The sequence below is a fragment of the Colobus angolensis genome, unplaced genomic scaffold (genome assembly GCF_000951035.1).
Source record: "Colobus angolensis palliatus isolate OR3802 unplaced genomic scaffold, Cang.pa_1.0 Scaffold186, whole genome shotgun sequence".
Classification (NCBI taxonomy): domain Eukaryota; kingdom Metazoa; phylum Chordata; class Mammalia; order Primates; family Cercopithecidae; genus Colobus; species Colobus angolensis.
Window position 1 is genome coordinate 2,844,386 of NW_012114999.1, and position 15,546 is coordinate 2,859,931.

The window sequence follows — 15,546 nt, forward strand, 5'->3', positions numbered from 1 at the left end:
GGGTATATACCCAGTAATGGGATGGCTGGGTCTAATGGTATTTCTAGTTCTAAATCCTTGAGGAATCGCTACTGTCTTCCACAATGGTTGAACTAGATTACACTACCACCAACAGTGTAAAAGTGTTCCTATTTCTCCACATCCTTTCCAGCATCTGTTGTTCCCTGACTTTTTAATGATCACCATTCTAATTGGTGTGAGATGGTATCTCATTGTGGTTTTGATTTGCATTTCTCTGATGACCAGTGATGATGAGCATTGTTTCATGTGTCTGTTGGCTGCATAAATGTCTTCTTTTGAAAAGTGTCTGTTCATATCCTTTGCCCACTTTTTGGTGGGGTTGTTTGATTTTTTTCTTGTAAATTTCAGTTCTTTGTAGATTCTGGATATTAGCCCTAGGTCAGATGGGTAGATTGCAAAAAATTTCTCCCATTCTGTAGGTTGCCTGCTCACTCTGATGGCAGTTTCTTTTGCTGTGCAGAAGCTCTTTAGTTTAATTAGATCCCATTTGTCTATTGTGGCTTTTGTTGCCATTGCTTTTACTATTTTAGTCATGAAGTCATTGCCCATGCCTATGTCTTGAATGGTATTGCCTAGGTTTTCTTCTGAGGTTTTTATGGTTTTAGGTATTACATTTAAGTCTTTAATCCATCTCAAATTAATTTTTGTATAAGGTGTAAGGAAGGGATCCAGTTTCAGCTTTCTACATATGGCTAGCCAGTTTTCCCAGCAACATTTATTAAATAGGGAATCTTTCCCCATTTCTTGTTTTTGTCAGGTTTGTCAAAGATCAGATGGTTGTAGATGTGTGGTGTTATTTCTGAGGCCTCTGTTCTGTTCTGTTGGTCTATATCTCTGTTTTGGTACCAGTACCATGCTGTTTTTGCTACTATAGCCTTGTAGTATAGTTTGAAGTCAGGGAGCATGATGCCTCCAGCTTTGTTCTTTTTGCTTAGGATTGTCTTGGCAATGCAGGCTCTTTTTTGGTTCCATATGAACTTTAAAGTAGTTTTTTCCAATTCTGTAAAGAAAGTCATTGGTAGCTTGATGGGGATGGCATTAAATCTATAAATTACCTTGAGCAGTATGGCCATTTTCACACTATTGATTCTTCCTGTCCATGAGCATGGAATGTTCTTCCATTTGTTTGTGTCCTCTTTTATTTCGTTGAGCAGTGGTTTGTAGTTCTCCTTGAAGAGGTCCTTCACATCCCTTGTAAGTTGGATTCCCAAGTATTTTATTCTCTTTGTAGCAATTGTGAATGGGAGTTCTCTCATGATTTGGCTGTCTGATTGTCTGTTATTGGTGTATAGGAATGCTTGTGATTTTTGCACATTGAATTTGTATCCTGAGACTTTGCTGAAGTTGCTTATCAGCTTAAGGAGATTTTGGGCTGAGACAGTGGGGTTTTCTAAATATACAATCACATCATCTGCAAACAGGGACAATTTTGCTTCCTCTTTTTCTAACCGAATACCCTTTATTTCTTTCTCTTGCCTGATTGCCCTAGCCAGAACTTCCAACACTGTGTGGAATAGGAGTGGTGAGAGAGGGCATTCCTGTCTTATGCCAGTTTTCAAAGGGAATGCTTCCAGTTTCTGCCCATTCAGTATGACAAATAGCTCTTATTATTTTGAGATATGTTCCAGGAATACTGAGTTTATTGAGAGTGTTTAGCATGAAGGGCTGTTGAATTTTGTTGAAGGCCTTTTCTGCATCTATTGAGATAATCATGTGGTTTTTGTCTTTGGTTCTGTTTATGTGATGGATTGCATTTATTGATTTGCGTATGTTGAACCAGCCTTGCATCCCAGGGATGAAGCCCACTTGATTGTGGTGGATAAGCTTTTTGATGTGCTGCTGGATTCGGTTTGCCAGTATTTTCCTGAGGATTTTTGCATCTATGTTCATCAGGGATATTGGTCTAAAATTCTCTTTTTTTGTTGTGTCTATGTCAGGCTTTGGTATCAGGATGATGCTGGCCTCATAAAATGAGTTAGGGAGGATTTCCTCTTTTTCTGTTGATTGGAATGGTTTCAGAAGGAATGGTACCAGCTCCTCTTTGTACCTCTGGTAGAATTCGGCTGTGAATCTGTCTGGTCTTGGACTTTTTTTGGTCGGTAGGCTATTAATTATTGCCTCAATTTCAGAGCCTGTTATTGGTCTATTCAGGGATTCAGTTTCTTCCTGGTTTAGTCTTGGGAGGGTGTATGTGTCCGGGAATTTACCCATTTCTTCTAGATTTTCTAGTTTATTTGCGTAGAGGTGTTTATAGTATTCTCTGATGACAGTTTGTATTTCTGTGGGATTGGTGGTGATATCCCCTTTATCATTTTTTATTGCGTCTATTTGATTCTTCTCTCTTTTCTTCTTTATTAGTCTTGCTAGTGGTGTACCTATTTTGTTGATCTTTTCAAAAAAACAGCTCCTGGATTCATTGATTTTTTTGAAGGGTTTTTTGTGTCTGTATCTCCTTCAGTTCTGCTCTGACCTTAGTTATTTCTTGCCTTCTGCTAGCTTTTGAATTTGCTCTTGCTTCTCTAGTTCTTTAATTGTGATGTTAGGGTGTTGATTTTAGATCTTTCCTGCTTTCTCTAGTAGGCTTTTAGTGCTATAAATTTCCCTCTACACACTGCTTTAAATGTGTCCCAGAGATTCTGGTACGTTGTGTCTTTGTTCTCATTGGTTTCAAAGAACATCTTTAGTTCTGCCTTCATTTCATTATTTACCCAGTAGTCATTCAGGAGCAGATTGTTCAGTTTCCATGTAGTTGTGGGGTTTTAAGTGAGTTTCTGAATCCTGAGTTCTAATTTGATTGCACTGTGGTCTGAGAGAGAGTTTGTTGTGATTTCTGTTCTTTTACATTTGCTGAGGAGTGCTTTACTTCCAACTATGTGGTCAATTTTGGAATAAGTGCGATGTGGTGCTGAGAAAAATGTATATTCTGTTGATTTGGGGTGGAGAGTTCTGTAGATGTCTATTAGGTCTGCTTGGTGCAGAGCTGAGTTCAATTCCTGGATACCCTTGTTAACTTTCTGTCTCACTGATCTGTCTAATGTTGACAGTGGGGTGTTAAAGTCTCCGTTTATTTTTCTTTTTCCACCAGTTTTCAAATGATCCTTTATTGAAATATTTTCCTTTGTGCTTAACTAGCTGGGCATTCCACAGCACCACTGTTGATGTCATCTATGATGTCATGAGGGTGGCGGCCATCAACATTACAGCCCACAAACTGGGCAGTCCCCAGGATCTCTTTAATGGTTCCAGAGAGTTCTCTGGCTAAGGATCGGTGCCGCATCTGTTGAGCAATGTTGACGATCTCATCAAAAGTGATATTCCCACTGTGTTTAATGTTTTCCTGTTTCTTTCTGTCTCTTGGGGATTCCTTGAGGGCTTTGATGATCAGGGCAGAGGCAGAAAGCACCACCTCAATCTTGGCTTGTCTGTTCTGAATGGTCAGTTTCACTGTAATCCTCAGGCCCTTCCAGTCACACGTTGCCTTGGCAATGTCATCACCAACATTTTTTGGAGACAGACCCAGGGGACCGATCGTGGGACCAGCACAGAAGTGGCACTGACTTCACCTCTGGTGCCCCTCAGGTTTATGAGTTTAATCTCACTGGGGTCAAACTTCAGCGGCATGGTGGAGGCGGCTGGTGTTGGATGAACCCGGATTCGGAATGACCGAAGAAAATTGCACCTTGGCCTCCTCTGAGCTAAAAGCCAAGAGAAAGTCTCCTATTACTGTGTGGGAGTCTAAGCATCTTTGTAGGTCTCTGAGTATTTGCTCTACGAATCTGGGTGCTCCTGTATTGGGTGCATATATATTTAGGATAGTTAGCTCTTCTTGTTGAGTTGATCCCTTTGCCATTATGTAATGGCCTTGTCTCTTTTGATCTTTGTTGGTTTAAAGTCTGTTTTATCAGAGACCAGGATTGTAACCCCTGCTTTTTTTTGCTTTCCATTTGCTTGGTAGATCTTCCTCCATCCCTTTATTTTGAGCCTATATGTGTCTTTGCACGTGAGGTGGGTCTCCTGAATACAGCACACTGATGGGTCTTGGCTCTTTATCCAATTTGCCAGGATGTGTCTTTTAATTGGGATATTTAGCCCATTTACATTTAAGATTAGTAGTGTTATGTGTGAATTTGATCCTGTCATTATGATGTTAGCTGGTTATTTTGCCTGTTGCTTGATGCAGTTTCTTCCTAGCATCGATGGTCTTTACAATTTGGCATGTTTTTGCAGTGGCTGGTACTGGTTGTTCCTTTTCCTGTTTAGTGCTTCCTTCAGGAGCTCTTGTAAGGCAGGTCTGGTGGTGACAGAATCTTTCAGCATTTGTTTGTCTGTAAAGGATTTTATTTCTCCTTCACTTATGAAGCTTAGTTTGACTGGATATGACATTCTGGGTTGAAAATTCTTTTTTTGAGAATGTTGAATATTGGCCCTCACTCTCTTCTGGCTTGTCGATTTTCTGCCGAGAGGTCCATCGTTAGTCTGATAGGTTTCCCATTGTGGGTAACACAAACTTTCTCTCTGGCTGCCCTAAACATTTTTTCCTTCATTTCAACCTTGGTGAATCTGACAATTAGGTGTCTTGGGGTTGATCTTCTCGAGGAGTGTCTTTGCAGTGTTCTGTGTATTTCCTGAATTTGAATGTTGGCCTGCCTTGCTCAGTTGGGGAAGTTCTCCTGGATAATATCCTGAAGAGTGTTTTCCAGCTTGGTTCCATTCTCCCTGTCACTTTCAGGTACACCAATCAAACTTAGATTTGGTCTTTTCACATAGTCCAATATTTCTTGGAGGCTTTGTTCATTTCTTTTTACTCTTTTTTCTCTTAACTTCTCTTCTCCCTTCATTTCATTCATTTGATCTTCAATCACTGATACCCTTTCTTCCAGTTGATTGAATCGACTATTGAAGCTTGTGCATGTGTCACATCATTCTTGTGCCATGGTTTTCAGCTCCATCAGGTCATTTAGGAAAGTCTTCTCTACACTGTTTATTCTAGTTAGCCATTCATCTAATCTTTTTTCAGGGTTTTTAGCTTCCTTGTGATGGGATTCAAACATCCTCCTTTAGCTCAGAGAAGTTTATTACTGACCTTCTGACGCCTACTTCTGTCAACTCATCAAAGTCATTTTCCATCCAGCTTTGTTCCATTGCTGGCGAGGAGCTGCGATCCTTTGGAGGCAAAGTGGCGCTCTGGTTTTTAGAATTTTCAGCTTTTCTGCTCTGGTTTCTCCCCATCTTTGTAGTTTTATCTAACTTTGGTCTTTGATGCTGGTGACCTACAGATGTGGTTTTGGTATGGATGTCCTTTATGTTGACGTTGATGCTATTCCTTTCTGTTTGTTTGTTTTCCTTCTGAGAGTCAGGTCCCTCAGCTGCAGGTCTGTTGGAGTTTGCTGGAGGTCCACTATAGACCCTGTTTGCCTGGGTATCACCAGCGGAGGCTGCAGAACAGCAAATATTGCAGAACAGCAAATATTGCTGCCTGATCCTTCCTCTGGAAGCTTCGTCTCAGAGGGGCACCCAGCTGTGAGGTGTCAGTCAGTCCCTCCTGGGAAGTGTCTCCTATTTAGGCTACATGGGGGTCAGGGACCCACTTGAGGAGACAGTCTATCCATTCTCAGAGCTCAAACACTGTGCCGGGAGAACCACTGTTCTCTTCAGAGCTATCAGACAGGAACATTTAAGTCTGCAGAAGTTTCTGCTGCCTTTTGTTCAGCTATGTCCTGCCCCCAGAGGTGGAGTCTACAGAGGCGGGCAGGGCAGGCCTCGTTGAGCTGTGGTGGGCTTCACCCAGTTGGAACTTCCAGGCCGCTTTGTTTACCTACTCATGCCTCAGCAATGGCAGACAACCCCCCACCAGCAGCCAGACTGCCTCATCTCAGTTAGATTTCGGACTGCTGAGCTAGCAGTGAGTAAGGCTCTGTGGGTGGGCTTGGGACCTGCTAAGCCAGGCACAGGATATAATCTCCTGGTATGCTGTTTGCTAAAACCATTGGAAAAGCACAGTATTAAGGTGGGAGTGTCCCGATTTTCCTGGTACAGTCTGTCATGGCTTCCCTTGGCTAGGAAAGGGAAATCCACTGACCCCTTGCGCTTCCGGGGTGAGGTGATGCCCCACCCTGCTTCAGCTTGCCCTCATTGGGAACCAGTCCCAATGAGATGAACCAGGTACCTCAGTTGGAAATGCAGAAATCACCCGTCTTCTGTGTTGATCACACTCTGAGCTGAAGACCGGAGCTGTTCCTATTCAGCCATCTTCACTTGTGCTGCTTTAATTAATGTGTACATTTGATTCATATTCTGAATTTGCTGTGGTATCATTTCTTGATTGTATATTATCTGATAGCATGCAATCAATACTTGATTAAAGCTTAGAGTTTACATCTACTAAACTATTAGACTTGCCTCTTTGCTGGGAATTTATATAACATATTGGCCAAGAGTGTTGGTACTGACATCAACTGGTATTGGCTTACCAACCTCAGTTTTACCAGGCACCGGCTCTTTTATCTTACCCAAGTCTCTCTGTCTTTCAGTTTCTCTAAACCAGCAAGAGGATCATTTGAACCATATGAAACTGCTCATAATTGACGTTTTTTTTGTTTGTTTTGTTTTTTTGAGACAGAGTCTTGCTCTGTCGCCTAGGCTGGAGTACAGTGGTGCGGTCTTGGCTCACTGCAAGCTCCACCTCCTGGGTTCACGCCGTTCTCCTGCCTCAGTCTCCAGAGTAGCTGGGACTACAGGCGCCTGCCACCATGCCTGGCTAATTTTTTTTTGTATTTTTAGTAGAGATGGGTTTTCACCATGTTAGCCAGGATGGTCTTCATCTCCTGACCTCGTGATCCACCCACCTTGGCCTCCCAAAGTGCTGGGATTACAGGCATGAGTCACCGTGCCCAGCGATAACTGACCATTTTTAACCGACAGAAATGGAAAGTTCCCATGGTTCCACCAAATAGAATACTTACCACATTGGGCAGGTGTGAGGAGTTAATGAAGAAGAGGCATGAAAAGCCCTTAGTAAATGTCCAGTAAGTGACAGCTCCTATTATTAATGCCCCTACTGTTTCCCTATTACAATCCAGTTCTCAGAACATTGGTAAATTTATAACATGAATTCACAGCAGACATCGTGTTATGTTTCTAAGATTTGCATATGTAAACTCATTTGCTCTTTGCAACAACTCAGTTAAGTAACTTGTTGAAAATCTCAGTAATTAGTATTGTGGCCATGATCAAAACCTAGATCCTTCAACTTCAAATTCTTTACTCTTCCATACTATAGATAATTTAAATTCTTGAATGTGCTTATATGTGATTTATATGTTTTTAATGCCTGTACAGCTTTAATTTACTACATATTGTACTTAATGATACCCTTGCCATAACACCACAGTTCTCAGGGAGGGAAATTTAATCTTCTAAATTTATTTTGGGGGAAAAACCAGGGAATGTAAATCGGAAATTGATTATATAGTCACTTTTAGTAAGTTATTTTTCTCCTGTCTAGAAAAGAGAAATAATTTTGATAACATTTCTATCTTTGGGAATACTTTTTTTTTTTTAGGTGCTTTAAAGTGCTTCTACAAGTGCTGTATAAATGCAGTGTCACTAGCATTGACTGCTTCATTCTTGACATTTACAGATCTGATATTCAACTGTTTGTTTTCCTTTAAAAAACCACTCTTCCAGGCCAGGCACCATGGCTCACACCTGTAACCTCAGCATTTTGGGGAGGCTGAGGTGTGAGGATCGCTTGAGTCCAGGAGTTCAAGACCAGCTTGGGCAATAAGGGAGACCCCATCTCTACAAAAAATTTAAACATTAGCCAAATGTTGTGGCACGTGTCTGTCTTCCCAGTTATTCGGGAGGCTGAGGTGGAAGGATCACTTGAGCCTGTGAGACAGAGGTTGCAGTGGGCTGTGATTGTGCCACTGCACTCCATCCTGGGGGACAGAGCGAGACCCTGTCTCAAAAAAATAAAAACAAAACAAACCAGTGTCCTTGTGTGTCCCTTAATACCCTACATCAGTTTCCCTGATGTATTTGATCACAGAACCCTTTTGAAATTATAATGTACTGCTGGAGGCCCAACAGGAGCTCACAAGCTTTAAGTGTTTATAACAAAGCATACAGCCAAAAAAAAAAAGTCTCACAGATGAATTAATTGCTGTAGGAAGTGATCACATTTTTATTCATAGTTTTTTTGCTTTATCAAGACAAACAAAATGAATTAAAATTAATTTTACTTTATTAAGAGACCACCTGGTGCATTTTATTCTTAATAAGGTAAAATGGATTTAAAATCTCAAGTTTTAATTCCTGGAATTAGTGTAACTGCTACATTTATGTTGCCATATTCAGAAGCCACTAAATGGATCCTGGCCCCTCTAGAGGTGAAGGTTTTTTTTTTTTTTTGAGACAGAGTCTCACTGTGTTGCTCAGGCTGGAATGCAGTGGCGCAATCTTGGCTCACTGCAACCTACGTGTCCCAGGTTCAAGCAATTCTCCAGCCTCAGCCTCCCAAGTAGCTGGGACTACAGGCGTGCACCACCACGCCTGGCTAATTTTTTTATATTTTTAGTAGAGACGGGGTTTCACCATGTTGGCCAAGCTGGTTTTGAACTCCTGACCTCAAATGATCTGCCCACCTCAGCCTCCCAAAGTGCTAGGATTATAGGCATGAGCCACCGCACCCAGCTGAAGGTTCTTTTTTTAAAAGGACTTCCTAGGATTTTTCTGAAACCTAAATCCCTTGAAAATAATACAGCTGTCATGACCTGTTACCATCTTAAGGATTTGGAGGAACAGAGCCATGATTTGGAATAGAACATGAATAAGTGCAAAGGAGTGGAAATTGCCACAGTTTGTTCTGAAGACTGGATAGAGCGGCACCTTCCTGGAGCAGTGGCACACCTTAAAGGTGAAGGGGACGTGTGTGTGGCAACAGAGAACCATTATCAAGAAGACTTTTTTGGGTTTGGTCTGAGAGGCACTGGGAAACCTCTTAAGCTTGAGTAAGGTAGAGTCTTGACTCAAAGTAATAAATTGGCAAAAAACTGCACACCCCTATATTTCAAATTGCTATTCATTTACTCAATAGATATTTCTCCAGTGTCTAATACTTAAGGTACTGAGCTAGGCACTGCAAATTCATAGTGAGCAAACACATTGTTCCTGTTCTTATGTAATTTATAGTCTAGTGGTAGAGGAAGATTTTAATCATATAATTACAGTAAATGTAAAATTACACTGTGGTGGTTATGAAGAAGGAGTACAAATATAATAAATCAGCAAGTAGTATGTAAAATTGCAGTGAAGAATGACTCAATGCTGAGACCAGTGAGAAGACTCTAGTAGTCACCTAGACATAGGTTAGTGAGAACATGACCCACACTGAATGCAGGCTGTGAATATGAATCAGGACAGAGCCCAGGTGCCTTTGTTTTGCCCTAGTTAGTGGGAAGGAGGGAATCAGGTTACCATGATGGAATCACAAAGTGGGAAGATTTACTTAGACAAAGCAAAATAGTTTATTTTCTCAATAGGGAGCCATGGGAGAATGTCCCAGTGGGAATATCAGGGTTGGGGTTGAGCAATAAAATTTGTTAAAATTCTCATATGTTCAAGTACAATAGAAATCATTCCATTGATAATATGAATCCCAAATATCCAATACTGTTAGGTAAGATTGCCTGGATGGCTGCTGTATCTGCATCTGTTTGGCTGTGTCATCATCATCATCTGCTAAGTAAAAATGATGTAATTCCTACTCCTTCTCATCTGCTGATGGAAGAGGTTTTTGGCAGTAACTAAAATTTGTATAGTGATGAAAAATACCAGTAGATATTTAAAGAATCAATTAATATTTGGGTCTAAATGTATATATCACATTGAAAATTCTTTTTTTTTGAGATGGAATCTCACTCTGTTGCTTGGGCTGGAGTGCAGTGGCTCGATCTTGGCTCACTGCAACCTCCACCTCCCGAGTTTGAGAGATTCTCTTGCCTCAGCCTCCCAAGTAGCTGGGACTACAGGCATGCACCACCATGCCTGGCTGATTTTTGTATCTTTAGTAGAGATGGGGTTTCACCATGTTGACCAGGCTGGTTTTGAACTCATGACCTCAAGTGATCCGCCCACCTTGGCCACCCAAAGTGCTGGGATTACAGGCGTAAGCCACCGCGCCCAGCCCACATTGAAAACTCTATGATTGGCCGGGCGCAGTGGCTCAAGCCTGTAATCCCAGCACTTTGGGAGGCTGAGACGGGCAGATCATAAGGTCAGGAGATCGAGACCATCCTGGCTAACACGATGAAACCCCGTCTACTAAAAAATACGAAAAACTAGCCAGGCGAGGTGGCAGGCGCCTGTAGTCCCAGCTACTCAGGAGGCTGAGGCAGGAGAATGGAGTAAACCCGGGAGGCGGAGCTTGCAGTGAGCCGGAATCACACCACTGCACTCCAGCCTGGGCGACAGAGTGAGACTCCATCTCAAAAAAAAAAAAAATACTATGATGACCAAGTGATGAAGGGTGCTACTAGTACAGATATCATTCAGAAGTAATGTAACTTGGGGATGAGTGTCTTTTTTTTTTTTTTTTAAGAAAATCACAACCAGGTGCAGTGACTCATACCTGTAAGTGAGCAGTTTGGAAGGCTGAGGCAGGAGGATCACTTGAGCCCAGGAGTTGGAGACTAGCCTGGGCAACATAGTGAGACCTCCTCTCTACAAAAAAAATTTTTTTTTAAAGAAAATCACGTTATTTCAACTAACTCACAAACAATAACACCGCAATGGCAGGTTTAAGGAGGCCACACAAACATTTGCCCAGCCCGAGATTCTATACCATCTCAGTGAACTTGTATACAGTGAGAACACTCTTTTCCATTGCAATTCTGAAGCAAGGAAGCTATTAATGAAAGAGAAGTTTAACTGATGGTTTTACACTTTATACTTTATTGTCAACTATATTTTTTATGCTAAATTAACTTGGTCAGGTGAGCCGATTTTTCATTTCTTCAATCTGAATTTTTTGACTAGGCTAATTCATCTGCAAGTCTGCACAGTTTCAACACCTTACTGAAACCCTCACAGAGCTTTATGTCACTCTGGTTCCGGGCACACTCCAAAAACCGTTTATCTCATAGAAGCAAGGGCCAAACTGCTGCTGCTGTTGCTGTTGCTGTGCCAGCTGGGTTTCTGAGGGCCCTACTTAGAGACATTAGGCTTTGACGGCTCAGCATTACTTACTCTTCTGAAGCTCCCAGTGATGACCTGACCCAGTGTGTGCCTAGTTGCTGGCCTGGGTGCCCTTCTCATCGGCAGTACCTGCTGGAGACGCCCAGCTGGCCCAGGCAACCATGAGGAAGGTGCTTTGGTTTCTGCAAGCATTGTAGGTGTGTGGTAACTTCGCCTCTAGAAGTGTGGACCTCTGTCTGACTGTCAGTTTTAAGATTTGAATAGTCATCCAATGTCAGTTTGAAATAGTTATTTCTTGGCCTGAATAGATAAATATTAGGATTGGAATTAGGCTCGTAGCAAAAGCATACGAAATAGTTTTCTTGAAGTGAGGATAAGAGGTGTCTTAGGAAATGTTAGTAATTAAGATGGTAAGTGAAATTATGATAGAAGAAGAGAACAAATTTATTGCTTTTATTTGGAGTTACACTCATTTTTTTTAGCTCCTAACACCCATATATTACTTCTATGCTTTAAAAATTGAAAAACAATATTATTCTACATGGAGGCATGAGTTAGTAATTTTTGCATACTTTCTCAGTAAATAAGGAGTTTTAGGCTTCTGTTATTTTAGTCACAATATAATGTTTTGTTTAACAATATTTACAATATATGGGTACTGGAATAATTTGGGGGTTGTGATAGGAGTGATAGGAGAAGAAATACATAAGTAGTAGAATATTTTTCTCATGTCAATGATGGTTTAATGTTTTTTGTTTTGTTTTGTTTGTTTTTTTGAGGAGTCTCTCTGTGACGCCCAGGCTGGAGTACAATGGTGCAGTCTCGACTCACTGCAACCTCTGCCTCCCGGGCTCAAGCGATTCTCCTGCCTCAGCCTCCTGAATAGCTGGGATTACAGGCGTTTGCCACCACACCTGGCTGATTTTTGTATTTTTAGTAGACACAGTGTTTCACCATGTTGGCCAGGCTGGTCTGGAACTCCTGACCTCAGGTGATCCACTTGCCTTGGCCTCCCAAAGTACTGGGATTACAGGCATGAGCCACCGTGCCCGGCTGGCTTAATGTTATTAATGTGGTGTGTATATTTTCCTCATCGTATTATGTTTAATATGTAGAGTGAATATAGGGCTGTAATTAGTATATTAAGTCCTATTAGGATACTGGTAAAACTAGATCACAAAAATAATGCTATAACCACAAATAATTTTCCAATTAGGTTCATAGTGGTGGTAGGGCTAGATAAGTTAGCTAGCCAGTACTCATGTTTTATTAAAGGAGGTCATATCTGTAGTTTGAGAGCTGATAGTATAGTTCAACTGTGGATTCGTTCATAGATTGAGTTTTTGAGGCACAGCAACATTGATGACATGAGGCCATGGACAATTATTAGGGCTGTGGCTCCTGTAACACTTCATGGCATTAGAATAAAAATGACTAGTTTTACTAGTGCTACAAGACTTATGGATGAATAGGCAATGAGTGATTTTAAGTCTTGTTTGGTGTAAACAAATAGAGCTGTTACAATAGTTCCTCCTAGGGATAATATAAGAAATGAATAGGTTATGTATTCTGTTAGTGGATTTAAAATTGTAAAATTTCATTTTATACTACAGCCTCCTAGTTTTAGTAATTGGCTGCAATTGGGGCTTCTATATGCGCTTTTGGTAGTCAGAGGTGGAGGCGGTAAAGGGGTATTTATTTTTACTAGGAATGCTATTATGTATGCTAATCATGGGAGACATTAGATCAGGAGCTTGATCATGTTTGAATTCAATAGCGGTTCTTTAAAAATTTAATGAGTCTGAGGAATTTTGGATATAGATTAATGCTATGAGTAGGGTTGAACAGCCAATCAGTGTGTAGGACAGAAAATAAAGTCTTGCATTGAATTGTTCTCTTCAGCTTCCTCATCAAGTGACAGTGATTAGAGTTGGGATTAGAGCAGCTGCAAAGATAATATAGAATAGAATTAGTTCTGTAGCAGTAAATGTCATAATTAAGAATATTTGTAGAAAAATTAATATTGGCCAGGCGTGGCAGCTCAAGCCTGTAAACCCAGCACCTTGGGATGCCTGAAGCTGGAGAATCGCTTGAGGAGTTAGAGACCAACCTCGGCAACATGGCAAAACCCTGTATCTACAAAAAATGCACAAAAGTAGCCAGCTGTCGTGGTGCACACCTGTGGTCTCAGCTGTTCAGGTGGCTGAGGTGGAAGGATCGCTCAGGCAGCGAAGGCTGCTGTGAGCTGTGATCACATCACTGCACTCTAGCCTGGGTGACAGTGAGACCCTGTCTCAAAAAAAAAAAAAAAATTAACACTGAGAAATAAGCTTTTTCATGTATCTGATTTTTTTATGGGGAGATGGTGTTGATTTGTTGTATTTATTAGGGAAAGTGGTTAAGTTGGACTTGGATGGAGTGGGATAAGGTAAATATTTAAAATTATGGCCAGATGCAGTGGCATGTATCTGTAAATTCCAGCCACGCAGGGGGCTGAGCTGAGAGGATAGGTTTGAGTCCAGCCTGGGCAACATAGTGAGGCTCCGTCTGAAACAAAACAAAACAAAACAAAAAAAACAAAAAACAAACAAAATTTATAATGAAACAAAAAACAAAAAATTATAATTTTACAATAAATAATTGTAACATTATGCCGTCTAAACATAATAATGAAAATACATGTGATTGGTATACTGAGAGCTGTATTAAGTATGCAATATAAGCTAGAATAATGTTAATAAAAATGAAGGTATGTTGGTAATTATGAAATATAATTTAATGGGTTGAAATTGTTTGTTTTAATTTAAACTAAAAACCGTATTTAATTAATTCTAGTCCTTTTTGGATCCATTCATAAACTAGGCCTAGGGATAGGATAAGGATAAAAATTAGTGCCATAACGAGTATGAGTTTCAAGTTGTTTATTTGAGATACTCATGGTAATGGTAATTGGAAGGTGATTTCTAGATTGAATAATCAGAACATTATAGCTACTAAGAAAAATGGCAAATCATAGCTGGGAAGATGCTATTGGATCAAATCTGCATTTGTATACCCTTGATTTTTCTGTATGGATATTTAATTGTGGTAATGAGAATGCAATGATGATAAGCAGTAATGCTAGTAATGTATTAGTTAATAAGGTTAATGTAAGATTAATTATTCTTTTTCAGGTTGATACCGAAGCTAATTGATTGGAAGTCACTTGTGCTGATTAATACTAAAATAGGATCCTCATCAATAAATAGAGATGTATACAAATAGTCAGACTACATTTACAAAATGTCACTCTCAGGCAGCAGCATCACATCTGAAAGGGTGAAATTTCAATTAGCTGGGCAATATAGGGAGACCTCGTCTCTACAAAAAATACAAAAATTAGCTGGCCATGGTGGTCCACGGGGGGGCTCATGTGGGAGGATCACTTGAGCCCTGGAGGTCAAGGCTGCAGTGAGCCAAGATCACGCCACTGCATTCCAACCTGGAAGACAGAGTGAGACTCTATCTTAAAAAAAAGAAAAGGAATTGCGATTGACATAAGAAGCAAAGGATAAAAATGGTGACACCAATAATTACATTGATACAATAAAGAGAATCATTTTGTATTACAGGCCTTTTTGAACAATTAATGTGTAGTGGCCTTGAAATGTGTTTTCTTTGACTGCATTTTGTTATCATTGATATACGTTTAATGTATCAGTTAGTACAACTAAGGATAGTAAAGTAATTGAATTAAAGTGAAATCATATTACCAAATGCTATGAGCAGAACTGGTAAGTGATCAAGAGCTAGGGGCAACTGTATGGTAGATGTGGGTCTGGTGGGTGACTAAGCATTATTATCTAGGTAAAGCCTAACTAGAAGTGTGAAGATGTTAACCTGAATTAGGGCAACTGTAAATTCAGGAGTGATAAGTAATGAGAAATGTAATTAAGGCTGTTGCCGGGCAAATGGGTATTAGGATTAAGGTGGCTCCACCGATTAAGCATATGGTAGATGACCACTGTAATGTTGACTGTTAATTGTACTGCTAGAGCCGTGGGTTGAATAAAAAGGCTAATATTATAGTTTCAATAATTACTAGCATGGGGATAAGTGGAACAGGTGTTCCTTGTGGTAGGAAGTGAGCCATTAATAATGCTCTGTTTTGTGGTAAAAGCAGGTAATTACTGCTCCTACTGATAGTGGGATAGTTATACCTAGATTTTCTGATAATTGACTGGCTGGTGGGAGTGACTGGGGTAATAATCCTAGTAAATTTGTTTAACTGATAAATAAGTGAAATTAATGTTAGAGATCAAATGTGCTCTTTAATATTATGTATTGTTA

General features: G+C 40.4%; 1 protein-coding gene across 1 annotated transcript in view; it reads right to left on the reverse strand.

Annotated features, from left to right (window-relative positions):
* GCLM (glutamate-cysteine ligase, modifier subunit) overlaps window positions 1-3,324 on the reverse strand; it is a 27,924-nt gene extending 24,600 nt beyond the window's left edge. The window contains exon 1 of the mRNA XM_011940008.1: window positions 3,307-3,324. Within this exon, the coding sequence (XP_011795398.1) occupies window positions 3,307-3,324 (18 nt within the window). The remainder of the gene's footprint in view (window positions 1-3,306) is intronic.
* Between the last annotated feature and the right edge of the window lie 12,222 nt (window positions 3,325-15,546).